This window comes from Acomys russatus, chromosome 14 (genome assembly GCF_903995435.1).
Source record: "Acomys russatus chromosome 14, mAcoRus1.1, whole genome shotgun sequence".
Taxonomy (NCBI): domain Eukaryota; kingdom Metazoa; phylum Chordata; class Mammalia; order Rodentia; family Muridae; genus Acomys; species Acomys russatus.
The window spans coordinates 50,511,442-50,539,226 of NC_067150.1; the positions used below are offsets into that span (position 1 = coordinate 50,511,442).

At 45.1% G+C, this 27,785-nt stretch overlaps 1 protein-coding gene across 2 annotated transcripts; it reads left to right on the forward strand.

The window, feature by feature from the left end:
• The first annotated feature begins 2,491 nt into the window (after positions 1 to 2,491).
• On the forward strand, positions 2,492 to 27,213 carry Adpgk (ADP dependent glucokinase). Of its 2 annotated transcripts, none has more exons than XM_051156603.1 (7): positions 2,492 to 2,781; positions 8,022 to 8,247; positions 13,612 to 13,674; positions 21,470 to 21,590; positions 24,648 to 24,844; positions 25,368 to 25,466; positions 26,427 to 27,213. In XM_051156603.1, exons 1-7 carry the CDS (start codon positions 2,549 to 2,551, stop codon positions 26,973 to 26,975), a joined length of 1,488 nt encoding a protein of 495 aa, XP_051012560.1. In that variant the 5' UTR covers positions 2,492 to 2,548; the 3' UTR covers positions 26,976 to 27,213. The 2 variants fall into 2 exon arrangements, with proteins under 2 accessions (XP_051012560.1, XP_051012559.1); XM_051156602.1 differs by having other exon boundaries at positions 2,493 to 2,781; positions 26,424 to 27,213.
• The last annotated feature ends 572 nt before the right edge of the window (positions 27,214 to 27,785 follow it).

A 27,785-nucleotide genomic window follows, 5' to 3' on the forward strand; every position in this document is an offset into this window, starting at 1 on the left:
ATGAATTTGCTTCCTGCTCTCCCCGCCTCCCCCATGCCTCACCCCCCCCCCTCCTCATTTTAAGGTCCTAGGAGAGAAGACCAATAGCAAAGGCCACGTCTGGAAGTGGTTTGGGTTGGGGGAGGAGTCATGCGGCTTTCCCAGCCTTTTCTCTTTGTTGTTGTTCAGCTCAGACAATGGAGCCTTGCCTGCACGTCCCCTAGAAGAACAACTGGCTGGCAAAGCATTCCAGATGCCAAACAGATCATCTGCAGTGACTTTCGTTCATTAAGGAAATATTTCAAGAGGGACTGTAGTTCCCTGAGCCCTGGTAAAGTGGGAGAGGGAATCAAGGCTGCTGGGATTTTGTATGTGGCCAGAAGTCATACAGGGCTCCAGGAACTGTTGCTGGTGTCTGTCCTTTACCTCCTGGCATTGTGAAATTTGTTTTTGGTTTTGTTTTGTTTTGTTTTGTTTCGAGACCCGTTTTCTCTTGTAGCCCTGGCTGTCCTGGAACTCATTCTGTAGACCAGGCTGGCCTCTGCCTCCTGAGTGCAGAGATTAAAGGCATGTACCACCATGTCTGCCTCCAAACTTCTTAATTTGCAGTTGGAATTGAGGTCCACTCTCATCTCCTTGTCTTCCTCAGTACAAACTGACACTGACTGTCCCAATCAGGAAGAGGCCCAGATCACCCCCAAAACCTATGAGATGAGATCCAGTTCGCTAGCACAGCCCCCAATATCATCCACACCACATCTCGACTTTTTTGTGAGAAATCAACTTCGACTTTGCTGCAGTTCTTGTTAGTTGGCCTCTGAGACTAAACAACAGAAGGTTTTTGCAAGCCTAGAAAGAAGCAGAAGAGTCAGGTGCAAAGTGCTGGAAGTTCAGCAGAGTTCAAATGGAAATGCCACAGTGATGGGGAGCCTTCTCCTCATCCTCTCAGCCTGTGGTCTTAGTTCATGGTTTGGCTTCCTCTGCTCTGCCCAAGCTGATCCTGGGAACTTATTTAATGGGCTCTGTCCAACTTTCAACCACGTGTGACTTTGCCAGGCCATCACCCAAAACAGCCACCACCCAAAACAATTAGTCCCAGACACCCGGTATTGGTTTTCAGTAAACAAAGGCTAAAAATGCTTTTTCAGTTAGTAGAGTGCTTGTCTAGAAGGCACAATACCTTGGGTTCCCTCTTGAGCACCAGGCACAGAGATACTCGTCAGTAATGCCAGAACCAAGGAGATGGAGGCAGGAGGATCAGAAGTTCAAAGTCATCCTTGACAATATATTGAGTCTGAGGCTAGTCTGTGCTACATGAAACTTAATAAATATGTAAGTGAATAAACAAACCAGTAAACAGTCTCTGGTCACTGTTTTGGAAATAGACAATGGTGCAGTCACTTCTGGTGACAAGGAAACTCAACAGCTGAGGGCCATGACAGAACAGTTTCTCTGGAACAGCTTGGCGTGCAAATAAAATAAAATAAAATAAAAAAGATAATGTCCATGATCAAAGCTTGGGAAATACATTTCCATTAACAAGTCCAAAAGTCATAGAGTAGGAAATTGGTCAGGAGCTAGCAGAACTAGCAGCAACAAGGCAAGGTAGAAGACGAGGCTAAGAGTGAGCCTCCTATATAGAAGTGTCACACCCTGAAAGACAGGGTTGGATTTCCATAGTATTACCGAGAATAACTAAACCAGGATTTCTTAGCTCGAGTCTATAGTCCCTCCAAATTGTACACAAGAGCTCATGCCTTTGTGGATTATTCTGAGGTTCTTAAAAGGAACAGCACCCCCGAAAGGGTTGTGTGAGGGGTCTCAGTGTTGACTCTGATCTCTAGATTGAACAAGATCTCTAAGGGCTTACTTCAGTCTCAGCCAAAGCCCCGGAGCAGCTGAAATCCCCTTGCGCAGCATCCCTGCGGTCTGAGCTGATTCTTCTCACGGGAGTTCCCTACTCCCACCCCTCCCCCGTCCCAGCCACCCCACCGCCCGCCGCCCCGCAACACACACCACTGCAGAAGACCCAGAAACAAATCGTCGTAGTGAACTATGGAGGGCGGACATTGAGAGGGACGGATTAAGACAACAGGGAGGCTTGTATCACTGAGAGACCGATTGACTCTTAGGTTATCTCAAGGTTTGCCTGCTTCTTCGTTATCTGCTGGTCTCATCTTTCTAGGGAAGTAAACGTATTCCGACACAACCCCCCACCCCCAGCCCCCACCTCTATTTCGGTAAGACGTGCAGGGACTCCGGCTACACTACTGCCTTTGTTCGTCTAGGGTCAGGACTACACAACAGCGCCGTCCAGCGCCAGGATGTTAACGGAGAGAATTCCCCAAGGGCGGCGCCGTTGTCGCTCCGCCTGTAGCCCCGCCCCAGCCCACTCCTAGCTCCACCCATAGCGGGGGGGCTGCAGTTCAGCAATAGCTCCGCCCGTCTGGGGGAGGAGCCTGCGGCGCGCGGGTGTGACGCCAACGCGCGTCTACGTCAGCACGCGCCCAGCTGGAAGGAGGCGCGAGCTGTGGAAGCCGTGTCGCCAGTAGTGCGGCGGTGTGTCCACATGGCGTTGTGGCGCGGCTCTGCGTGCGCCGGCTTCCTGGCGTTGGCCGTGGGCTGCGTCTTCCTGCTGGAGCCGGAGCTGCCGGGCTCGGCGCTGCGCTCGCTCTGGAGCTCGCTGCGGCTGGGGCCCGCGCCCGTGCCCCCGGGACCTCTGTCCCCCGAGGGCCGGCTGGCGGCCGCCTGGGACGCCCTCATCGTGCAGCCCGCCCGGCGTTGGCGCCGCGTGGCTGTGGGGTGAGTGCCTGCGGGGCCTGCGGCTCTGGGCGTCCCCGGGGAAGCGCAAGGGCGCGCGCGCTCTCCGGGGTCCGCCCGGGACTCGGCGGTGTCCGCGTCGCCCTCTTGGCAAAAGTGTCGGGCGTGTGAGGCGAGCCCTTTTCGTCATCGCTGCAGGGACACTCAGCACAATGTTTTCCTTTCGGCTGCCTCTGCTCGTCTCTTGTCCGTGTAAAGCCAGCTCTTAGAGCCTCTTTCCAAATCCAGCTCAGCCTCTTACCTGTATTTTTTGAGGTTACTTCATCGTCCCGACTAACAGTCCTTCTCAGCCAACTGTTCTCTGGCGGTCATGCTTTGGGCTTTCCAGCTTTTCTACCCCTCTTCAAATGAACTTGAAGCTGTCTCTAGCTGTTGACATTTCTTTATGTCATCTAGTCTGAGGACCACTCTACTAAAACTGCTCATTATCAAATTCGGCATTTTTTGGTTAAGGTTTTCATTGTCAGCTCTCTGCGCCTTGCCTGTTTAGCACGCCCTTCTCGAAACTACTTTCTTCCCCAATCTAAGTGACACACCGTGTTTTTAAGGCCCTTTCAAACCACAGTACCTCCTTTTTAGAACTCACAGAAATGTAATGATTGTTTTACACTGACTTTAGTCCCTCTCCCAATTTGGCTTGATTTTCTTGTCATCGTGTCAAGGGCACAAGTTTTTGTTATGTTTTTCTTTAGGTTGGATTTGTTGGGGTTTTCTTTTATTTGTTTTCTTTTTGAACGAGGGTATCCTTGGCTGGTCTGGAATATATGTAGATCACCAGTGGGCCTCAGGCCTGCCTGCTCCTCCCTGCTGTGCTGGTGTTAGACTCACAAGAGACCTGTGCAAACACAAGCCTGTCAGGTACCCTCTTACGTTTGAATGTAGCGGGTAGGTGAAGTAAAGTAAAGTTGACCTGAATCAGCGAAATAATCATGTTATTTACCCAATATTATGTTAGCTTTTTAGACTATCCCCATGTTAACTAGTTAGTTTTATATCCAAACACTGGTTTTTTACTGTGTATTTCTTACCTCTTATCTCTTCACCCACCTCCTTAGCAGATTCTTTTTTCTTCTTCTTTTCTTCTATGTGTATGTGTTTTAACCATGGTGTTTGTCCATGCAGTGCCTACTGATGGCCTCCGATCCCTTAGGACTGGAATTATGGACAGTTGTGAGCTGACACATGGCTGTTGGGATTCAAACCTGGGTCCTCTGCAAGTGCTCTTAACCACTGAGCCATTTCTTCAGCCTTCTTTATCAGAGTCTTATGTTGAGATTTAAAAATGTTTAATTTATTTGTGTTGGGCGTGGGTGTGCACATGTAAGTACAGGTCCGTTGGAGGCCAGAAAAGTGTGTTGAGTCCCCTAGAGTCGAGTTACATGTGGTTGTGAATTACCCAAACTGGTGCAAGAAATGAACTCTGACCTCTAGAAGAGCAGCCCATGTTTTTAACTGCTGAGGCATCTCCAGCTCTTCTTAGTTTATTTTGTTGTTTGGTCTTTTTTTTTAATAGTTATTTTTACTTCCCCCCCCCCCCTGCAAGACAGGGTTTCGTTGTGTAGCCCAGGCTCTCCTGGAACTCACTCTGTAGACTAGGCTGGCTCAAATTCAGGGATCTACCTGCTTCTGCCTAGCCTTATAAGATTCTATTTGTTTTTTAACACAGGCTTTGTCTATCTAGTCCTGACTGACTGGGAACTCACACTGTAGACCAGGTGGCCTCGAACTCACAGAGATCCACCTGCCTCTGCCTCCCAAGTGCTGGGATTGCGCTGCCACCGCCACCAGCAGGCTCTTATCAAATTCTTACTAGTCTGTCTTTCAGCTGTGTCAAGTGCATGCTGGGTTCTGAGGGTGTGCATATGGAGGAAGCTGCACGTGTTGGAAGCAGGTAGAGTTGTTAATGTACTAACCAGCTTGGGCTGAGAACAGAGTAACTCAGACCAACTGCTTAAACAACAAAGTTTCTGGTGGCTCTAGAGACTGATAGTCCCAAATTAAAGTGTCAGAGTGGTTCCTAGGGAAGCTGGCACCTGGGGGTGTCTTTCTTCCTGTCTTGCAGCTAGCCAGCTTCTTGTGTTCTCACATGGCTTTTACTGTATAGTCCTCCAGAGTGATGTATGTCTCTTCTTCTTTTTTTTTTTTTTTTTTTGTTTGTTTGTTTGTTTTTGTTTTTGTTTTTCAAGACAGGGTTTCTCTGTGTAGCCTTGGCCGTCCTGGACTCACTTTGTCGACCAGGCTGGCCTCGAACTCACAGAGAGCCACCTGTCTCTGCCTCCCGAGTGCTGGGATTAAAGGCGTGCGCCACCACGCCCGGCATGTCTCTTCTTCTTAAATGGAGACCATTCCTGTTGGCATTAGGGACCACCTCTGCCACCCTTAATTGCTTCCTGAAAGGCCCTACGTTCAAATACAGTCACACTGGGGATTAGGGTTTGTCTTAGTTACTTTTTTATTGCCATAACAAAACACCACAACTAAAGCAACTTATAGAAGATTGCATTTATGGGAGCCTTATGGTTTCAGAGGATGAGCCTGTGATCACCGTGGCAGGGAACAAGGCAGCAGGCAGGCGTGATTGATGCTGAAGCAGTGCCTGAGAGTTTATATCCTTATTCAAAGGTAGGCGGCACACTAGCTGGGTTTAATGGCAAACACCCTTAGTCCCAGCACCGGGAGGCAGAGGCAGGTGGATCTCCGTGAGTTTGAGGCCAGCATGGTCTGCAAAGCGAGTTCCAGGACAGCCAGAGAAACCCTGTCTCTGTGAAAACAATAACAACAACAACAAAGAGGCAGAGAGGTAACTGGGAAGGGCATGGACTTTTGAAACCTCAAAGCCCACAGTGATGCACCTTTTCCCACAAGGACACACCACTTAATCCTTCACAAACAGTTCCACAAACTGGGGACCAATCATTCAAATACATGAGCCAGTGAGGAGCATTCTCATTCACACCACCTCAAGGCTTCCAGATAGGAATTTGAGGTGGGGTAGGGATTCCATTGTCCATAGCAGTTGAGAACAGTGTTATGTTCAGCTACTCCAAAGATTACCAACTCCTCCCAGGATGGGATAGTAGAAAAGGCTCCAGGAAAACAGTGTTCTATTTTCTATTAATGTAGTAATAAATTGCTTCAAAACTTAGTAACAACCATACTTCATGGTCTTTCTTAGTCTGAGATATGATTGGGTTCAACTGAGCAGTTCTAGATTGGAGCTGTGTACAGTCATAGTAGGATGGTGGCTGGAAAACAGGTTGTCCACCTACAGGCTCCTAGCTGTTCAGTTTCTCACAGCAGGGAGACTAGGCTAGGGGAATGTCCAAAGATTGCTTAATGTCTCATGGCTTAACCATAGGATCAGATTTCCCGGAGTGTAGTCCACTAGGTTTTAAGGGGAAGGGAAATGGATCACTCAGTGGTGGGTGGAATAGCAAAATTACAGATTAACAAGACCGTGTGGATTAGACATCTTGTTAAGATTGTCATAGAAAATATGTTCCATGGTAACTTGTATGATAGTTCTAGAGGGAACAAAGGGATTTCTTCAGGTCAAGGCAGGGCAACAGACGCATCTACGCAAGAACTGAGTACAGGGAAGTTCACAACTTGGCAAGAATCCGTGCTAAAGAAATGATGCAGAGGTGATCAGTCTGCACCCTACCAGGAATTTTCTATCCGACGAATCTAGGTTTGCATTAAGCTGCTCCAGTTTGTGGCTTTTGGTATGTTAGTTAATCTCTACTGTAGTTTTTCTCAGCTGGAGCTCTGATGGCTAATTACTGATCTCTTAGCATTTTCTAACTCAGGCTTAAGGTTAGGAACTGTTCCTTACCTGAGTATGCCTGTCCTGACTTTGGAGCCTCAGAAAGAGGCACCATCCAGAACAGAGCTTCCCTCAGCCCCTGGCTCACTTCAGCTGCGTATCTTGTGATTATGATTAGCTCTGGTGATATGTGAGGAAGAGAATGTTAAACCAGAGGACACAGTGGGGAGCTGATAGGAAACACTGTCCTTGGCAGTGCTTAAGCTTAGGGGGAAGAACTCTGCTCCCACCCCCAGTCTCTGCTAATAGACCAGGAGGCTAGGGCTTCCAGGGCCTTCTCTGACCCCTCCCTCAGGAAGACACTGGATATCTTTGACTTGTTTGCTCCCTAATCGTTCATGTGTTTTTCCTCCATATTACCAAGCATTTATTCGTTTTGAAATTCTGCTCTCTTGTCAAATGCCATGATTTGTGCTCTACTTTGTTCGTTTCTTTCCTTCCATGTCCTCTTTGCAGCGAAGCTTAGGCAAGGTGCTTGTTGATGCTGAGCGATGCTGTTAGGTGCAGAGGAAAAAGAGTCTTTGGTGAAAGGGTATGACAAGTACACGTAATTAGCTTGGTGTCTGCCCATAAGTGACTAACATTTTTTTCTGTTTCGTTTGTGGTTTAGATGAGAGTCTTGCACTGTAGTCTTATCTGGGGTGGCCTGGAACTCATAGCAATCCTGTCTCAGCCTCCCAAGTCTTGGAATTATAGGCATGAGCCAACCCACCTGCTGACTTATTATTATTACTAAACAAGGTTTTGCTATGAGACTTTATAAATTCATACAACCAACACATGGTGGTTTCTCACCAGTCCTTTGAATTGCATGGACCAGTTCTATGAATACCTGCCAAGTACTGAGCTACTACAAGGCCACAGGCATGTCCAAGCCTTCAACGCCACGCTCAGTTCTCAGATGCAGCTTCAGATTGGAGTATTCAGTAGTTAGTTCCTTCTGATCAGTGTCCTCTCTTGTCTTTGGAGCGAAGGTGTCTAATAGTTGCCTTTTGACAAGAATTTTATTTTGCATCTTAAAACATACATTGCCTCATTAAAGCGTTACTGTTAAGTTAACTTATATTGTTGCCATTGTATAGACAAGGAAATGAGATTCAGAAATTAAAGTGACTTGCATCCAAACAGCATAGCTCTACCAGCATCTTCTCATAATGCATTTCCTTGCCGTGATACAGTTCTGGGTGCTGAGGGCTTGTCTTCTCAGTTTGTGACTGCCAATAAAAGTTTGGCAGACTCTTGAAGAGTTCTAGTATGTATGATTTTTGCTTAATTGCTCTGGTGTCAGGACTACTAATTGCTGTGTGAATGCAGTTCTCCGAAGCTGGTCTCTACAGCTAAACTCAGAGTTCTTCCCCTGCGTTTCAGCTTCCTTTTGTCTTCTCTGACCTTCCAGAGTCAATGCTTGTGTGGATGTGGTGCTGTCTGGTGTGAAGCTCCTGCAGGCACTCGGCCTCAGCCCTGGAAGTGGAAGAGATCATGCTGTTCTACACTCAAGAAGTGACCTGGAAGAAGCCTTTGTCCACTTCATGGGGAAGGGGGCCGCTGCTGAGCGCTTCTTCAGTGATAAGGAGACCTTCCATGACATCGCCCAGGCTGCATCAGACTTCCCAGAAGCCCAGGTCTGTCCCACTCACCAGTGCTACAAGCTCTGTTAAGAGTAAAGAGTGAGCCGGGCATGGTGGCACATGCCTTTAATCCCAGCACTCTGGAGGCAGAGGCAGGCAGATCTCGGTGAGTTCGAGGCCAGCCTGGTCTAGAGTCCAGAACAGCCAAGGTTACACAGAGAAACCCTGTCTCGAAAGATAAAATAAAAAAAGTACTGAGTGTGTAGGTAGGTAGTAGAGAGCCATTTTACAGGGTTATTAGATGAAGCTCTCTTCAGTGTACACCAAGATGGTGATCCAATTGTGGGGTTTGCCCTTTTTGTAAAATTTTGTGCTGGGCTTATCATTAATTCTACTGTGTTTACTCAGATTTCTGTTCTGGGTCACTCATTGTCCGCCCCTACCCCACCTGCCTTTTTTGTTACCACGCTAAAGGTTAGAAGTATGTCTATTCCTGGTTAGATTTTATATATATATATATAGATTTTATATATATATATATATATATATATATATACACACACACACACACACACACACGTGTGTGTGTGTGTATTTTATAGTTGATTTTGGTTTTTAGAGATAGAATTTCTCTGTGTAACAGCCTTGGCTGTCCTGGAACTGTCTTTGTAGACCGTGCTGGCCTTGAACTCACAGATCCTCCTGCCTCTGTCTCCTGAGTGCTGGGTTTAAAGGTGTGCGCCACCATTCCAGGTTGTTTGCGGCAGTAATCTTAATATGGCTGAGTCCTCTCTAAGAAACAGAAAAAAAAAAGTAAACTTAGAGAACTAGATCTAAATCCCCAAAAGGAAAGGGGGATGTGAGTGTCTTCCCCTTTGTTTTATTTGTTCAGATCAGGGTGTTTCAAGGGAATGAGGACTTTTTAGAGTGGCTAATGCTCTGCATGAAGGGCTGTCCTGCGTATTAGAAATTGCTAGCTGCCTCTCACTTCGCCCACTGAGTGCAAGGCTCTATTCCCCACTCATGATAGCCCAAATATCTCACATATCCTCCTGTGTTTCCTGTCATGGAGAGGAAGGTGGCTGAATCATCCTGGGTGGAATCTGCTGGCCTCAGTTGGTGATCTCGGGCTGGGGCATGTGTTGGAGTAGGAGAGCGGACGCTGTAAAGAGACTGCCTTTGCTGCAGTCTGTAGAAACCTAGAGCTTACCTGTTCTAGCAAGTTTCGTGGCTGACACAGGACCTTGTTTTTAGAACTACTTGTTTATAGAGCAGAACATTACTAGAGACCTCACCTGTAATTATAAGCAAAACCCTGGAACCTGCATGTTACACCCACAACGTGATAGAAGAGTCAATACTAGAGTTGGAGAACTGGCTCCTGCCATCTCACCAGCAGACATGCCCTCAATCTCGGGCGTGAGGTTTGGTTCTGATTTCTCTCATCAGCATCACTAGGCCCCAGGTAATTCTTTCTCCTTATGTAGGACCTTTTATACAAAACAAAGGTCTTGCATAAGTTAGAGCCTGTAGTTCTAGCTAGGGAAGTTGTCAATACATTTTTAATTGGTACCAGTCACAGGCAAACCTTGATGACCACTTTGATTTTGATGACTTTTGAGATTTAAATCTCTTTTGTCCTTTGAAGTGGCCAGCTTGAACATTAGAAATGGGCCAGGCATTAGCCAGCCAAGTTTCTGAAGGAGACAAAGGGTGTCATGCTCATCTTGACAGCTACGCCCAACAGCAAGGCTCCTCTCAGGAGACCTTAGTTGTGCTGTGTTGTAAGACTCCAGCACACAAGTCTTTACGGTCCTGGTATTTAAAGCAGTTTGCTTTCTGTGTCTTCTGCTTTGATAAAAGGGAGAGAATCCTACAGAAACTTAATTTTGCTTTTTGGTTGTCCACATTTTCTCTAAACATAAAAATGTCTTGCTTACCTTCTGTCGGTGCCTCAGTTTGGTAACCTTTTCAAATTACCATTAGCCGTAACCTGATAACCAACATATAAGCCATCCTATGAAAACTGGGTGTTTTAGATAACATTTCCCCTATATTTCTTAGCAAATCCCTCTATTCATTGTATGTAGTTAAGTAAACCGATAAATCTGATATGTAGGCCAAATGTGAGCTACATATTGCAGAAAGTTCTACATTTTTATGAAGAAAGCCATTCCTATCCTGCCCAGACACAGGTGATGAGAATGGCAGCCAGGGTCTAGAGTGACTTGTTTAGTCTCTGCATGGGTTAGGGACAAAGAAGGTGCAGTGTTGCTCACGGAGAACTGTAGTGAGAATTCTGGAATTTTGGTTTTGTTTTGTTTTGATTTTTAATAACTTATTTTTATTTTGTGTGCATTGGTATTTTGCCTGCTTGTATGCCTGTGTGAAGGTGTCAGTTGGAATTACAGACAGTTGTGAGCTGCTATGTGAGTGCTGGAAATTGAACCCTCTGGAAGAACAGTCAGTGCTCTTAACCACTGAGCCATCTCTCCAATCCCCGAATTTTGCTTTCTTTAAAAACCACAAAAATAGCTGGGCGCCTATAATCCCAGCACTCGGGAAGCAGAGGCAGGCGGATCTCTGTAAGTTCGAGGCCAGCCTGGTCTACAAAGTGAGTCCAGGACAGCCAAAGCTACACAGAGAAATCCTGTCTTGGGGGCAAAAAATTATAAGAATGTGTTTTCATTTTAATCCCAGGTGCAGGAATGTGGGGCTGCTTTGGACTGTCTGCAGCAGCTGACTATGATTTGTCTGGTGCTCATGGTTTTGCCAGCCGCAGATAATTTTTGTAATTGTGTGATGTTTGGAATTCTGGGAACTTTTCAGAGGGTACATAAATTCAAGGGCCCTGAGAGGCAGGGTTAGTTGGTTGGCTGCCGTTTGTTAGCAGCCATGGTCAAAGAAGAAACAAAAGGAAAGAAATTAGATTCAGGGATTTTTCTAATTCCTCTCTCCCCTTTATCCTTGTTTCTTCTTTCCTGACTAGTGTTGGGGGCTGGGGAATAAAGGGTAGGAAAAAGAAGAGCCCACATATTAGCAAAGGTCAGCTACAGAGAACTTCTTGGGCTTCTTAGCCTGAATTCAGAATAGAGCAGCAACTAGCTGTTGCTTGGGTTTCCAAGGCACATGAATCCATGCTTAGCAAGATGGAGTAATTTTGGAACTGTCTGCCTTCTAGATGAGAGCTGCAGTGAGGAGAGAACACTAAGTGTCCTATGTGAAGGTCTCTATCTTTGAGAGTCAACTGCCACAGTATTTACTACCAGGGTCTTTATTTCCAAACAAATCCATATGGTGCTTTTATCCTTTCTCAAAACAGCAACAAACATTTACTTAACTATACTCTAAGAACAAGGTGATCACTGTCCTGAGGAGCTAGCTGTGTCTCAGATGTTTATCACCCAAGAGTTGGAGCTGCATTAGAGGTTGTTCAAGTTAGAAGAGATATATAATCCTGTCTAGGGAGGACCATTTTGTAGGCTAAGATGCCAGTGGTGAAAGGGGAGCAGAGACAGTATCACATATTGTTGGAAAGGATTCAGGTACATATCTAATATAGAAGGGGAGGGTGTCCTAGTCAGAGGCCCAGAGACCCAGAGGAAGGCTGACTTGGAGAGCTGCAAGCAGGGGTAAAAGATCAGGATGTGGCAGGATGGAGGTGGAAGAGAAAGCATGGGCTGAAAGGAAGAAAGGATCTGAACAGTTTGCTTATGCCCTCAGGAACAGTGTCAGTGTCAGCATCCCTCAGTGCTGTTCAACATCCCTCAGTGATGCTGCTTCCAGTCACACGTGTGTCCATTTCAGACAGTACCACTTTTTGTCCTTTATTATACTTTCCTCTTTGTTGGCATTTCCTCGTTGCTTATAGTAAGTCTCACATGGGTTTGACAGTGGGAACAGGCAGCAGTGATAGAATACAAAGAGATGGTGTGATTCATCATTGATATTGTTCATGAGGTAAAACTGAAAAGTCTAAGGTAAAGTGTCTACTTTATGCAAGTAATTATACTTACCATAGAAGCTGGAATATAAGCTGTGTTGTTGTAGAAACTAGTATTATTTAATTAATGGTCATAACTGGAATTTATGCATGCATATTGGAATGAAGCCAAGCAAAGTTCACCTGTATTATGAACACTGCATTAAATAAAATACAAGATTTATTAAAGTTACATTGTAAATTAGGCATGTTGGCCCGTGCCTTTAATCCCAGCCCTTTGGGGGGCTGGTGCATAGTAATACGAGCTCAAAGCCACCCTGAGCTTCATAGCAAGGCCCTGTGTCAATCATTTCTCCACCTCCAAGCCCCCTCAAGAGAGAACTTACATTTTAGAGCCAGCGTGATGATGCATGCTCCTAATCTCAACACTTAAGAGGAAGAGGAAAAAACAAACAAATTAGATGAGAAAAAAATTTCCTAGTTACCATTTAGGACTGAGGATACAGCTGAAAGCACTCACCTAGCATTCTTAGGTCCTAGGCTCAAGCCCCAACATTGAGAAAAGAATATATTCATGTATTGAACGATGTTTAGGGAATGGCATAGATACATGTTCCTTTAAGGAATCCTAGTGTGTGGGATAAGGTCCAGTCATACCTTTTGTGTTTTCTATTGTCTGTTTTATCTGCCTGGAAGCTCAGGGCCAAATTTTATCTAGTTCAAACAACCATACTAATTTTCACATTTATTTTCTCCACCTTTCCTTATTCTTCCTTGTCTATTTTTGGTTTTTGCTTTGTTTGAGACAGGGTCTCTCTATGTAGCTCCGGCTAAACAGAGAGAGCTTGGCTTCTTAGATTAGAATGGCCTTGAACTCACATAGATAAGTTGCCTTCTGCCTCCCAGGGGCTTAGATTGAAGGCATGAGCCACAACACCTAGCTTTGTTTCTGTTTCATTAACCTTTGTTGTCAAGTCACCTCAAAGCATTTTGGTGGAGCTAGCTGGGTGGTAGACACCTGTGATCCTTGCCCATGGGAAGTAGAGACAGGAAGACCAGAAGTTCAGGGCAACCTTAGCTACATAGTGAGCTGCAGGCTAGTCTGAGCTACATAAAACTGTGTCTCAGAAAGCCAGGAGAAAAACAAAAATCAAAATATGGTGAGGGTGGGGCTTCAGATGACTCAGCGGTGAAGAGCACTGACAGCTCTTTCAGAGAACCATTGTTCATTTCCCAGCACCTCATGGAGGCTCACAGTTCCAGGGGATCCAGTGCCCTCTTCTGCCCTCCTCAAGTACTGCGAACATACACACAGGCAAAACACCCATAAACATAGAATAAAAACAAATCTCAAAAAAAGAAAAGCAAAAATTGGGGGGGGGGGGGTAGAAATGGGCTATATTTTTAACCTTAGAAATGATTAAGCTTGGGTTGTACACTTGTTTGAATACTGATAACTTTGAACTGTCTTACAGCACTACGTAGGAGGAAATGCAGCTTTAATTGGACAGAGGTTTGCTGCCAACACAGACTTAAAGGTAGGTCACATTTCCAAATTAAAATGTGCCTTTCAACTAGTGTTTCTCTGTTGTTAAGAGCAAGAGTGGATCTTGGTTCCTTAATTCAGTCTGTGGGTCACCTGGGCATCTGGTTAGAACACACTGTCATTTTAGTGGGCCATAGTAGTAACTATTGCTGTTTGGGTATTTACCATGTGGATTGATTCTTCAGCAGTACTGTTGGTGGTGGGACTGTCCTTGCTTTCTACATAAGGAAATGGAAGGCCCAAAGATGTTCACACTAATACAGACTGGAGCTCAGATTCCACACAGACAGCCTGACCTAAGAGCCCATGTTCTGGTGAACATGTATGCCTGGAAAAGCTTGTGAACTCTGGAGTCAGGCTGAGGTGGGAGATTAATATGAGTGGCAAGAGAAAATGGAGTTGGCTATGTTAGTGAACCTGGATCCAAAGTACTAAAACATGGAAGCGGTCAGGTGTGCTGACTCCAAAGACAGAGGCAAGTACGGAGAGGTGTATCTTCAAGTCTTAAACCTTTCAATCTAAGTAGACGTTCAAAAGATCCACATAGCCAAGTGTGGTCGTGCACATCTGTAATCCTAAGAGGCAGGAAAGTCACATGCTCTGGGCCAGCTTGGAGTGCGTAGCAAGATGCTGACTCAAACCAGCCTTCCAAGTAAACAAGTATTATTTGTTTGTGTATGTGTAAAGTACAGTGTGGGTAAGTAGTGGGGTAGATGTGGGGGAGCCAGCATGGAGGTAGTTACTCTTGTACTGTAAAACAAAGCTTGAATTAGAGCTTACAAAAGAGGGGAAATACATGTATTCAAAACCAAAATAAATGCCGGGCCTGGTGGTGCACGCCTTTAATCCCAGCACCCGGGAGGCAGAGGCAGGCGTATCACTGTGAGTTCGAGGCCAGCCTGGTTTACAAAGCGGGTCTAGGACAGCCAAGGTTACACAGAGAAACCGTGTTTCCAAAAACAAACACACAAACCAAAATAGTACACAGAGATTTACTGAAGATGATTTGGTGTAATACCAATAACCTCCAACTGGCTTCCCCATTCTACTCATTACAAAAGAAAACTACTTACTCAGATGCCATTTTTAACCTTTCCTATTGCCTGTCCTGGGGCTAGTTATTCTGTCTTTGGAGAGGCTGAGGACCAGTCTGACTGGAAGACATTATAATAAACCTGGCTGTGAGAAGAGAAAATGCATATCTCTTGCTCTGTCCTGACAACAGTCTAATGGCTTTGTGATTTTTGTAATTAAGTCCAGAGAATCTAGGTGTGGTGTCCAGTGTCACCTAAGCTAGAAAATGGCAGAGCTACAATTCAAACGCTGCACTTTGGAGTGACTGCCTTTCTATATGTTGTCTCAGGGATCCGTTTAATTTGTCCAAATGTATCCCAACATGGACTTAAATATTCCCTGAGAACTACCAGAAATTAAGAACCAGATTTTCCAGACATGGTGATAAAAGCTAAGACACTCTGACTCTCTCTTTCTATGTATGTGTGTCTGTCTTTCTGTGTCTCTTTGAGTGTAATTATAGCATTGTGTAGTAGAATTAGTTGAGATACATTTCCTACTCCTTGAGAGTGTTTATTTGTTTTTCAAGACAGGGTTTCTCTGGCTATCCTGGAATTTGCTCTATAGGCCAGGTTGGTCTTGAACTCAGAGAACCGCTTGCCTCTGACTTCCAAGTGCTGAGATTAAAGGCATGCACCACCACTGCTGGATTTCATGTCTTTTATATTGGTGGAGGTTGCACACATACCTCATGTCACAATTCACTTCTGGTGGTCAGAAAATGAGTCCTCAGAATTGGGTGTCTCCATTTATCAGGTGGTTTCTGGGGATAAATTAGGCTGTCAGGCTTGGCAACAAGTACCTTAACTGCAAAACCGTTTGCCTGCCTCACATCAAGTTTTTAAAAAGAATTTATGTGAATTTTGATATTTATTATACCCTCCTAAGTGTTTGTGTAATTCACTATGTCCTGGGCCTCAAAATTTCAATATGGGAATATTGCTATTATTAGGTTTAAAACTATCATCATCATCATCATCATCATCATTTTGGTTTTTTTGAGACAGGATTTTTCTGTGTAGCGTTAGCTGTCCTGGACTCACTTTGTAGACCAAGCTGGCCTTGAACTCACAATGATCCGCCTGCCTCTGCCACCACACCCAGCCCATCTCTTTGATTTTTTTAAGATGTGCCCTTTAATAGCCCATTGATAGACTAGAGGTGTGTTGGTTGATTCCTAAATACTTGAGAGTTTTCTACATGTCATTGTCTTACTAATTTCTGTGTTTTTCCTAATCTGTTGGCCTTCCTGGTGATGATCCAGGAGAAATCTCTTTCTGCTATCTCTTGCTACTTATTGCTACTCTTGGGTAAGCCAGGCTTTCTTACTTTCTTTTTATTTTATTTTTTTTTTATATTTTTTACATACACATTTATAATATTACACATATATCTTTCTTTTTAACACATGGTCCTTTGGTGAGTGGCCATTGGAAGAATGCAAAGGATTATGAAATGTTGTTTTCTGGGCTGTGTCTGTCTGTGCCTAAGATCTTAGAAACAAGTAGAGATGCCCATGCTCTCTGTCACTTTCTGTCTTGTTCTATTTCTTCATCAACCACGCTTTGAACATCTACTATTGACTCTGGTATTGCTATTCATTTCTCAAAGCTGCACAAAGCTAACGTCACCTCTATTTGTTCTCCAGCCTTTGCTCATTTAATGTATTAATATGATTTATATCATTTTTCATCCTTGTGTTGATAGCCTATTTGCATATTCATATTTAATGAGTTTCTTGTAGATAATATATAGTAGGACTTGCTTTTTTTCCAGTTTTATAATCTCTGTCTTTAGGTGATTATGGTGGTTTGAGTGAAATGGCCCCCATAGGATCATTTATGCAGATGCTTAGTTACCATGGAATGGAAGTGTTTGGGCAGGATTAGGAGGTGTGGCCTTTTTGAGGAGGTATGTCACTGGGAGTGGGTTTTGAGATTTCAAAAGCCAACACTTGGCCCAGTCTCTCTGCCTGCTGCCTACAGATCAGGACGTAAAGCTCTCAGTGAGGTATTTAGACCGTTTACATTTAATGTTGTTATTGGCAAACTGGTTTAGATTTAAATCTGACATCTTGCCATTTGTTTCTGCTTCTCCTACCTTTTAATCTTCCTTTTCTACTTTTTTGTTTCTATTTTTTTTTTTTTTTTTTTTTTTTTTTTTTTAGTGTGCATTAGTGTTTTGCTTGCATGCATATCTATGTAAGGGAGTCAGATTCCCTGGAACTGGATTTACAGGCAGTTGTGAGGTGCCTTGTGGGTGCTGGGAATTGAACCAGGGTCTTCTGGAAGAGTAGCCAGTGCTCTTAACCGCTAAGCCATCTCTCCAGCCCTTGTTTCTATTTTTTGAGACAGGGTTTCTCTGTGTAGCCTTGGCTGTCCTGGACTCGCTTTGTAGACCAGGTTGGCCTCGAACTCACAGCGATCCGCCTGCCTCTGCCTCCCAAGTGCTGGGATTATAGTCGTGCGCCACCTCCCCTGGCTCTTTTACTTTTTTTGTATTCTTTTGTATTTTGTTCCATTTAATTTTATATTCACTGACTTGTTAGCTATAATTTTTGGTTTTACTATTTCAGCAGTTGATTTAAGATTTATATTAAACATACTTTTTGTTTTGGTTTTGGTTTTTCCAGACGGGGTTTCTCCATGTAGCCTTGGCTGTCCTGGAACTCACTCTGTAGACCACATCTTTTGCAGATGGTTGATAGCTGCCATGTAGATGCTGGAAATTAGACCCAGGTCCTCTGGAAGAACAGCCACCAGTGCTCCTAATATCATGCCATCTCTAGCCCTATATTAACTATCTTTAGATTATCGTGGTTGTGTCAGTCTTTCCCAGGGAGACAAACAAATGTTTGTTCGCTGCAGATAGGGCACCACCTATCTGACCCGAGGAATCCACTCAAGTCTGGCCTGAAAAAGCAATGAGTTTAATTAGTATTGCTTTTAAGAGCCAGGGTGGGGCATTTAATATATTATATAGTAATATTTATTTTTATTTGTATTTATAACATGGAGCTGATTACACCACCCAGGGAAATGCACACAAACCATCTTTCTCCTAGGGAACATTAACTGCCTTTTGAGTTTGGGGCCTAATGACTCTGTCATCTCTAGTGAAGGACTTTAGTGAGCACAGCATTCGTGTAGGTGATCATAGCTAACCCTAACCCTGGAAAACCGCATTTCACAATTTATTACAACCATGTGTTAGAAATAGTAAGAAAAGTACAGAATGACAGGTTTCTGGGAAGAGGCTGACACAAGATTACCTTCAGAAGACCTTATTAGCAGCTGGGCGGGAAATAGCTACATTAGGAGAGATAGCTGCCTTGCTTTCATGATGGGCACAGGGGATTGAAGGCCTTCAGATTTCTCAGAAATCTGGATTTCTGACTGACTCGCAGCTTTTTAGAGGAGTCACAGGCAGTTCCAGACTGTGTGGTTTAGTCTTCCTAGGAGCTAGGCACTAGGTAAAACTGGAACTTTTGTTGTAGCTGCAGGAGCAGGGTCTCGGCTTGCTTTTTCTGCTGAGACAGGTGTGTTTCACCAGTCTCAGCAGGGGCCTGTGAGTCCTCTGTTCTCAGAGTGACTGCATCTTACAGTGAGTGTCCATGCTCTAACATGTCCTAGAAAAACCTTAAAGTGCTGTTTCCCTCCCCCTTAATGCTATGTCTTGTAATATGCTAGATTTTAGTAATTATTTCCTTTTAAAAAACAGGGGGATTTTTTTGTTCTTTTTTACATTTTATTTATTTATATATGTAGGTATATTTTGTTTGTTTGTGTAGCCCTTGGCTGGCCTGGAACTCATTATAAAGACCATGTTGACCTTGAACGCAGAGATTCACCTGCCTCTGCCTCTGGAATGCTGAAATTAAAAGTGTGCACCACCATTCCCTGTTTTTGTATATTCGTTTTGTGTTTGTGTCTGGGTGTGCATGTGTCACAGCATGATACATGGATGCTTATTGAAGTCAGGGGACAATTGAAGAAGTCATTCCTCTCCTTCCATCATACCCCGGATCAGATCATCAGGCTTGGTGGCAAGTGCTTTTAACCCACCGAGCCATCTCAGGGTTTACTGTTACTGCCATACCTGTTTTACATGTGTTACGAATATTCCACTGTGTTGTTTGTGTCTTCCTTTAATCTTTATCTTTTAAGCAGCTACTCCTCTAGAGTGAGTTACATTTCCATTGCTCTTCGTTCTTTTTTTTTTTTTTTTTTTTAAGATTTATTTATTTATTATGTATACGTGTACACCTGCAGGCCAGAAGAGGGCATCAGATCATACTGAGTGAGTTAATCCAGAAGCAGAAAGACTCACATGGTATATACTCACTTATAATTGGACACTAGCCCAAGAGGCATGTCCCAGGAAAGTCTTCACTTACCAGGAGATTGCGCTAATTGTGAGGACATCCTATTGGGACTCTAGGTGAGAGAAGTATGGGAGAATGGGGAAATAGAAGGATCCAGAGGGTCCTAGAAACCTGCAAAAAGAACATCATGAAGAGCGGTCTGGGCCCAGGGGTTCTGCTCAAACTACGGCACTAACCAAGGACAATACATGCAGTAAACATTGAACCCCTACTCAGATCTAGCCAATGGACAGGACATTCTCCACAGTTTAGTGGAGAGTGAGGACTGACTCGGACATGAACTTTGGTGCCTTATATTTGACCACTTCTCCATGTTGGGGAGGCCTGGTGGCACTCAGAGAAAGGATAAGCAGGCTACCAAGATGAGACTTGATAGCCTATGACCATATAGTGGGGGAGGAGGTCTCCCTCAGTCATAGACCTAGGGGAGGGGAATTGGGTGAAACCGGGAGGGAGGGAGGAATGGGAGGATACAAGTGATGGGATAACAATTTAGATGTAATCTGAATAAATTAATTAAATTTTAAAAAACAACAACAACAAAATATTTATTTATTATGTATACGTGTACACCTGCAGGCCAGAAGAGGGCATCAGATCTCATTGCAGATGACTGTGAGGCACCATGTGGTTGCTGGGAATTGAACTCAGGACCTCTGGAAAAGCAGCCAGTGTTCTTAACCTCTGAGCCATCTCTCCAGCCCCTTCGTTCATGTTCTTGATCCGTATTTCCTCCACCTCTTGTTCCTGTTCCACTGAAGGACTTCCTTCTAGTAACATTTCCTCTGATGCAGGTCTGCTAGTGAGTCATAAATTTGTCCAGATTTGAACATCTTTTGAGTCCTTTTGTGGAAAGATGTATCCGTAGGGCTCAGCAGGTCAATTGTGCTTTGTACGGATCACTGTTCTCTGCCTCATGCCCAAGTGTTTTGAGACTGTCACTCCCTGTGCTGACCTGTTTCTTGTTTGAAGCATGCAGCTCTTTAGCTCAGAAACGAGACTCTAGGCAAGAACTCAGGGAAGGAAATAAAGTGACAGGACCCAGAATTTTCAGAACTCACAAGAGGCTCATATCAAAGTGGAGCCTCAGAAGCAAAAAAAATCTCTATACAAAAAAACATAGAAATAAGGAGTTCATTTCGCAGTGAAGGTGACTTTGAAGTATCTGAATAAGGTGTCTCAGTATGAACCAACATTAGATAACAGCCAGGGAGGAAGCCCAGGGTCAGGTTAAGGACAAAGGGTTCACTAAAGTCGCAGAGCATGCCCCCTAAGCTTACATGGTTGTGTGGTCATAAAACAGTTAAGCATAGTGAGAGTGTGTGACCTCACACATGGTCACTGGCCATTGAAATCTGGTGAAAAGTGGCCCTCTTTTCCTGTACTGTGTAAAAATTCCAAACAAGTATTTTTTTTTTTTTTTCAAACAAGTATTTTTATCTGGAAGCTTTGAGCCAACACTCCACGGCTTTTTTCTTCCTTCCTTCCTTCCTTTCTTTCTTTCTTCCTTCCTTTCTTTCTTTCTTTCTATTCCTACACAGAATATAAGGTAGTTTTTTAAATGACTGTGTAGCTTCACGTGGAATGCACTCTTGCCATCCCAGCCCACCCATGAGGCTAAGGCATGCAGAGGATGAGTTTGAGGCCAGCCTGGACTACATAGCTGGCCTACCATCTCAGGAAAAGAAAGAAACACGGCCACCCAACCCCTGATAACAGAGAGAGTGTCTGCCTTGGCTGCCATATAAAAAAATACTATAACCTGTGTCAAAACAAAAATTTATTTTCTCACAGTTTTGGAGACTTGAAGGTCCAAAATGAGGGTTTCATGGACGTATTATAGGCCCTTTTAAGTGATTATGGGTGGCCCACTGTGTTTGGCCTTGTGGATATGTAGATCTTTCTCTCCTAGGTCCATCTGACTAAGACCATGTTAATCATCATCCCCACAAAGGCTGTAGCTCAAACAGGGTCACACCAGGGTTAGGCCTTCAGACTTCTATCCCAAGCCTTCTGGACTTGAGGGAGACATAGCCACTCTGTAACTGAGTGTGAGCCACAGAAATTGCAGAAATATTCAACAACTAGGACTTTGTCATTCTGCAAAAGTAGGTACTGTGTGGTCATACTCTTAGAGGCCTCAGCCCTGGTAGTGAAGAGCTCTTACGCTGCAAACCTCCAAAACAAGAGCTTTTGAGATCAGTTGGATTCTGATACCTTGCTAAAATGAGTAGAATTAGCTCAAACACACCTCGGTGGTTACTTTTTGGATTCTGGGGGTTAGGAACTGATCTCCTGGGAGACTGACTTGATGTTACTTATTATCTAGGTTCTTCTTTGTGGTCCAATTGGTCCAAAGCTGCATGAACTTCTTGATGACAATGTGTTTGTTCCACCAGAGTCACTGCAGGAAGTGGATGAGTTCCACCTTATTTTAGAGTACCTGGCAGGTAAGGAAGGCGGGGGTGTGTGGGTAGGGGGAGGATGGCTAGAGGTCTGCAGCGCAGGGTGTGACTGTGCCGGTCCTTGTCAATTAGCAGTCCCCTGTTTTGGCTCCCGTACCGAAGGTTTCCCAGCACACTAGTGTAAGGAGCTGATAGTAGCCGGTGTCTCCATGTAGGGTGATAAAGCATAACCACATTGGAGGCGTTGCCCCATCTGAGGACAGCGCTAGTGTAAACCAGGGAAAGCGGCTGCAGGAGATCTGTCTTGGTTAAAAGAGAAAATGTGTTCAGCACATGCTTATAATAGTTTTCTTATTACCAAGAGCTAAGAAGGGCAGCAAACATTTGCTCGGCTCTCATGGATTCTGCTCGGGATTTTTCAGGCTCAGCCGTTCCAGGCTGCTTGAAGTTGCTGCCAGGCCTCTGGCGAACTTTCATAAAAGCACTTCATTTTTTCCTGGAGGTGAAATGTAGCATTGTTTATGTTTCTTCCTGTTACATAATGTCCCAGTGTTTATGAATCCAAAGTAACCATCCCAGTGGATTTTATTTTAGAAGAAAAGAGGTCTGATTCCTGAACAGATCTTTAGAACCTGGACACAATTTCCTGGTGCATCTTTTCTGTGCTCAAGAACTCTTTAGTTTCTGAGTCAAGGCATCATTCATGTTAAAGGACTGGGCATCCACGCAGTCACTGCGTCCTTACACAGTACTTACTCTTCTTGAGTGAGTCACTTCCAAGTCAGCTCCAAGGGATGGGAACTAACTGCTTCCTCAGAGGCTGACTTGATGTTACTTATTATTCTCTAGGTTCTTCTTTGTGGTCCAGTTGGTCCAAAGCTGCAGTACTTAATGTAGTACCCTCACGTAGAGTAATCAGCTGTCATGTGAGGTGCAATATATGCTTCTTGAAAAGTACCCCTGTCTCCAAGAATGCAGAAGGGGGTTGCTTGTTTCCAATTTCTCTGTGGTACATACTAAAAACAGCTGGGGACTTGTGGAGGGCAGATCTAAAATTAGAATAAGAATGTTTTACTAGGAAATCGACATTTGATAATACACAAGCTTTGAGCTGCTGAGTTCAGTTCCCCCAGATGGGTGTGACACTTTTTAATCACGAAACATGGTGGTGAGGGTGAACTTGGGAGCAGGCTTAAAGCTTCTGAGCTGCTTCAGGACCATTGCCCTGGATAGCTGAGGTGTATGTCTGAGGCCCTGTTCCTGCACTTTTGTAGGCACTCTCACCTGCCTGGGCATTTGGCAGTTAAATTCTCATGGTGACTTGAGAGTGGAGACAATACTGTGTCTGCTCTGACTGTTGTGGTAGGGGCCGATTCAGCTGTATCTAAAGGAGAGTCTCTGTCTTTGGCTTGATAAGCCTCACAGTTCTGCTCTTTTGGATGCCTAGGTTTTTTTCTTGGACAAAGCAGCAGCCTTCTAACCTCAACACGAAGCAGCGTTGCCACAGGCTCCACAAAGAGACAGTCTGATGGCAGTGGCCCTCGGGGCAGCTTCAACAGAAGCGGTTTCTGGCTTCTCTGTAGCCTAGATTGGTACATTCCAAGAGCATCTGTCAACTTTATTTTTTCTCTTCTTTCTCTTACCAGAGCACCCCAGAAAAGCTTTCTTTCAGCTTTGGTTTGGTAATCAAGCCAAGGTTTCACTTAGTTGATAATTGAGAGAAGAAATTGCTTGCAGAAGTTAATGCAGAGTTTTGTCATGAAAGGAATATTAGCTTTATTACTGGCTGAGCTCCATCGCCTCCGGCCACTCCATCAGTCCTGTGTCTATGGAAACAGCAGTTCTCTACATCCTCTCTCATCTTGACTTGCAGGAGCTTGTTTACTTTACCTTATCACTTCCTGAAGAATTCAATTGGTTTGAAACCTGCATGGCCTCTTTTTCCCTAGGCTAAGGTTGGTAGTGCTTCCTAGCACTGTCCTATGCAAAGTATGATGTAGTCTCTCTTTTTTTTTTTTTTTTTTTTTTTTGTTTGTTTGTTTGTCAAGACAGGGTTTCTCTGTATAGCCTTGGCTGTCCTAGACTTGCTTTGTAGACCAGGCTGGCCTCGAACTCACAGCAATCCGCCTGCTTCTGCCTTTTGAGTGCTGAGATTAAAGGCATGCGCCACCACACCCAGCTCTGCCACTGTAATCTTGATTGGAGAAGTGATTTTTTTTTTAGTCCTCATGGTCATTTAGGTCATCTGTCTGCTTTCTTATTCCCTTGTTCTTTGCTAATCCATTCTTGTGACTATGTCAAGTGTATTGTGAGGCAGTGGGATGTGATGAGGGAAACACAGGCCTGCCTACCCCTCAGCTCAGTGGCTGTAGGAGATGGATACCTGACAGGTCAGCACAGAACCTTACCAGGTTCTACAATAGGGCACATGAGAGGTTCTGCCAAGGAAGTGATGATTCCATCATGTGTGGAGCCAAGAATAAACTTAAGGAAGAAAAGCACTTTAATTGAACTCACTAATCCAAAGCAGCTCTGCATAGAAATGGCTGAAACAGCTAAATAGTCTTTGACCACAAGCTCAAAAACCTCCAGGGACCAGTGAGAAGAGGTGCAGTCAGCTAGACTCAGGTTTTCAGCCTAATATTTACCTTCCAACTAAGTGAGAAGTACTCAGGATGCAGCCTTTAGGAGGGCAGCCTGGCCTTTCTGTTGTGTGTGCTGGTATACTGTGTATGCTGGTATGTTCTTGTGTGCTGGTATGGGGCAGTCATGTGCTCTGTAATGTAGTCATGACTGGTGCTTGAGTTCAGCAGACAGCAGAGCTTTCTTGGAAGCTGATGGCCTTCAAAGTCACAGGGCTCATCCTGTGTTTCTGTTTCTTTATTAGTTGAGTTTAGGCTTTGGTTTGTTTTTTTTTTTATCTACTGCAGTCCTGCCCTGGATGCAGCACCCTGCTGACCATACACTACTGTAGGGGTCTGCTTGGCCACAGGCCAGCCTGCTCAGAGCCAAGGCTCCTGTGAGGTACCTGTAAGTGCCCTGCAGCTGGGAGACTGAAAGCCTCTTCCTTTTCTTCCCATTGTGTTGATTGGGCTTTTCTAGGGGAGGAATGGGGCCCGTTTAAAGCTCCCCATGCCAACCGGTTCATCTTCTCTCACGACCTCTCCAACGGGGCCATGAATATGCTGGAGGTGTTTGTGTCTAGCCTGGAGGAGTTCCAGCCTGACCTGGTGGTCCTCTCTGGATTGCACATGATGGAGGGACAAAGCAAGGAGTTCCAGAAGAAGAGGCTCTTGGAGGTAATAGCTCTGCTACACACCCACAGGTCTCAGCTGGTGTTTTCCTTCAGGCTCCAGCCACTGAGCCCCTAGCTGATGCTGCCTTGTCTTAGGCTCTGCTCTGTGAAGGTGGCAGTTGAAGGCATCTTGCCTGAGCCTCTGCATTCTGTGTTTAACTGAGTGTGGCTACAAGCTGCAGGGTTTGTAGCTATGTCCTGTGTTTTCTGTTCATCTCACTTCACACCAGCTGCGCTTCCTGCAGGTATGTGTACCCTGGAGCCAACCACTCAGTATAAGTACCAGGAATAGGAGACAACATGAACATACAGGGGCAGTTCCGTGTTCTCTGATTCTGTAGCCCTGGTGGTTCCCTTAAGAGTAGTTTTTCTATTGGGAAAAGCAGCTATTGGCCACAGAGGAAGTTGGGATTTGCACTGAGGATGCAAAGGGTACTTTGAATACATCTGGGCTGCTCAGAACCTAATTCTGCCTTCCTTCCTGTTTGACTTCTTTCCTAATGACATTGCTGTCCTCCTCTCTGTAGGTTCTGACCTCCATTTCTGACATCCCCACTGGTATTCCAATCCACCTAGAGCTGGCCAGTATGACCAACAAGGAGCTCATGAGCAGCATTGTGCATCAGGTAACCACGTGTGCCGTTCACAGGCCAGCTCTGCACCTGCGGTCTCAAAAAGAAGTCCTTTTTCCCCACACCTGTTTGGGCTTTAACAAGTTTACTAACTGACATGTGGATGTTGTGTCACTCAGACCTGAGTACAGGAGAGCCAGAATGGATCCAGATGCGTTCAGGATAATGTTTCCTCCTAGGTTAGGTCTGTGGCAGTATAACTGATAGGCCTGAGCTGTGTTTCTACTTTTGGAGTGAAGGGTGGGAGACTTTTTTTTTTTCCTAGTAAATTTCAGAGGCAAAACCTGAAAGCCCAACTCAGCTGCTTTCATTTAGACACAAGCTTTGAGTAAGCATGGGTCCCTAGTCCTAAGTATCTTAGATTACCTGCCTTGAGACAGCAGGATGATTTGGATAAGTCCCAGTAAGCCAGGCCTAACATAGGTTTTTCACACCTGGGCTGGCTTGTCATTAGCTTTATGAGTTTAGGTCATACATGAACCCACACTCAGAAAGTGTGAAAGATACAGGATGAGAGCTCCCTCATTCAGTTCTCCTGTTTCCTCCCCATACTTGCCCTCAGGAATCTTAGCAATTTCATGTGTAGTTCCAGTGTTATTTTGTGCATGGGTAAGAAAGCATGGAAATGCACCAGGAAGGATGCCTGCTGCCACCCATGAGCCCTCTGTGTAGAGGCAAAAGGCACAGGGAAGACCCTCCGCAGTATGTCATCTTCTGCCCTTTACAGTGACATTTAACAAGATTAGGTCTGGATGGTGTTGAGCAACTGCAGGTCCCCAAGTGCTCATGGAGGTGGAGACAGTAAGATTTAATGCCTGAAACTGGCTTCAGAGACAGGAGCCCTGGTAAGGAAGAAAGATGCCTGCCTGACCTTTAGTCATTGGCTGTACCCTGACGCTCAAGAAGCCAGGTAGTGTCCATCAGAAAGAGACCTGTCATTATTTTTGTTAGCAGGTCTTTCCCGCAGTGACTTCTCTGGGGCTGAATGAACAGGAGCTGCTGTTTCTCAGCCAGTCGGCATCTGGGCCCCATGCTTCTCTCTCCTCCTGGGACGGTGTTCCTGATGTGGGCATGGTCAGTGATATCCTCTTCTGGATCTTGAAAGAACACGGGAGGAGTAAAAGCAGATCTTCAGATCTCACCAGGATCCATTTCCACACACTGGTCTACCACATCCTGGCAACCGTGGATGGACACTGGGCCAACCAGCTCGCAGCTGTAGCTGCAGGAGCTCGAGTGGCTGGGACACAAGCCTGCGCCACTGACACCATAGATGTCAGCCGAGTATCTCTAAGAGCACCTCAGGAGTTCATGACATCCCACTCGGAGTCTGGCTCCAGGGTTGTATTAAACCCAAATAAACCAGTGGTGGAGTGGCACAGGGAGGGAATAACCTTCCACTTCACACCCGTGTTGGTATGTAAAGACCCCGTTCGAACTGTGGGTCTTGGTGATGCCATTTCAGCTGAAGGCCTCTTTTATTCAGAAGCACACCTTGATTAAGAAGGCTGTAGATGGTTGTGTGAGGAATGAAAATCACCCATCCTAAGAACTCCAGGGAGAACATAGCTTGGGAAAGAGACTGCGGGTGTCACAACAGTTCCTACATCTAATTGGAAGACAGCCAAAGAAATGACAGCAGATTAAACTGTATAGATACATTCCAGCCTGTTGGCAATTACATAAAATCACTTTCAGGTTTAATTCAAAATTAGCTATCTACTAATGAGACTGGATTTTTGTTTTTTTATGTTGTGTTTCAAAGGCTAACGCCTCCATTCCTGAGTCCCCAGTTGATGTACAGTGAGGTGTCATGTGTGACAGGCTTGACTCTGGAGAGTTCATCCAGCCGCAGAAGCACTTCTCTCCTTGCCCAGTAGAGAAGGCAGTGCCTCATGAGCCTGATGACTCAGGAGACCTGGAGGAGGCAGTCACATGACAGCTTATGCTCATGGCAGAATCAAGTTTCTCATTCAGTGCTTCAGTGACAATATTTGGTGTGTACCTTCTCAGCCTCCTGCTCTTAGACACAGGCCAGAGCCCCAAGAAAGGACAAAAGTCCTGTGCTTTATGGTCTCAGACTGGAGATGCTGCGGATCCTCGAGCCACCTGATCAATCTGCACTTGCTTGGAAGGACCATGCTTCTCTGCCCCAGCTCCGTACGTGTGGCCTGGCGGGGAGTCTGGGCTCTGCCTCATTGTCAGCCCGGGAAGTGCTTTCTGCAGAAGACTGGTCCTCATTCCTTCTGAGCCATGAAGAGATATGCTTTACAACTGGAATGTGCTGTGTAGAACACATCATGTGTTCTGTGT

Bases quoted from the DNA above. Each gene is read 5' to 3' on its own strand.
- Adpgk (XM_051156602.1), top strand. From the start codon at position 2,549: ATGGCGTTGTGGCGCGGCTCTGCGTGCGCCGGCTTCCTGGCGTTGGCC. The intron at 2,782-8,021 runs GTGAGTGCCTGC...CTGACCTTCCAG, and splicing joins TGGCGCCGCGTGGCTGTGGG to AGTCAATGCTTGTGTGGATG. The intron at 25,467-26,423 runs GTAACCACGTGT...TATTTTTGTTAG, and splicing joins TGAGCAGCATTGTGCATCAG to CAGGTCTTTCCCGCAGTGAC.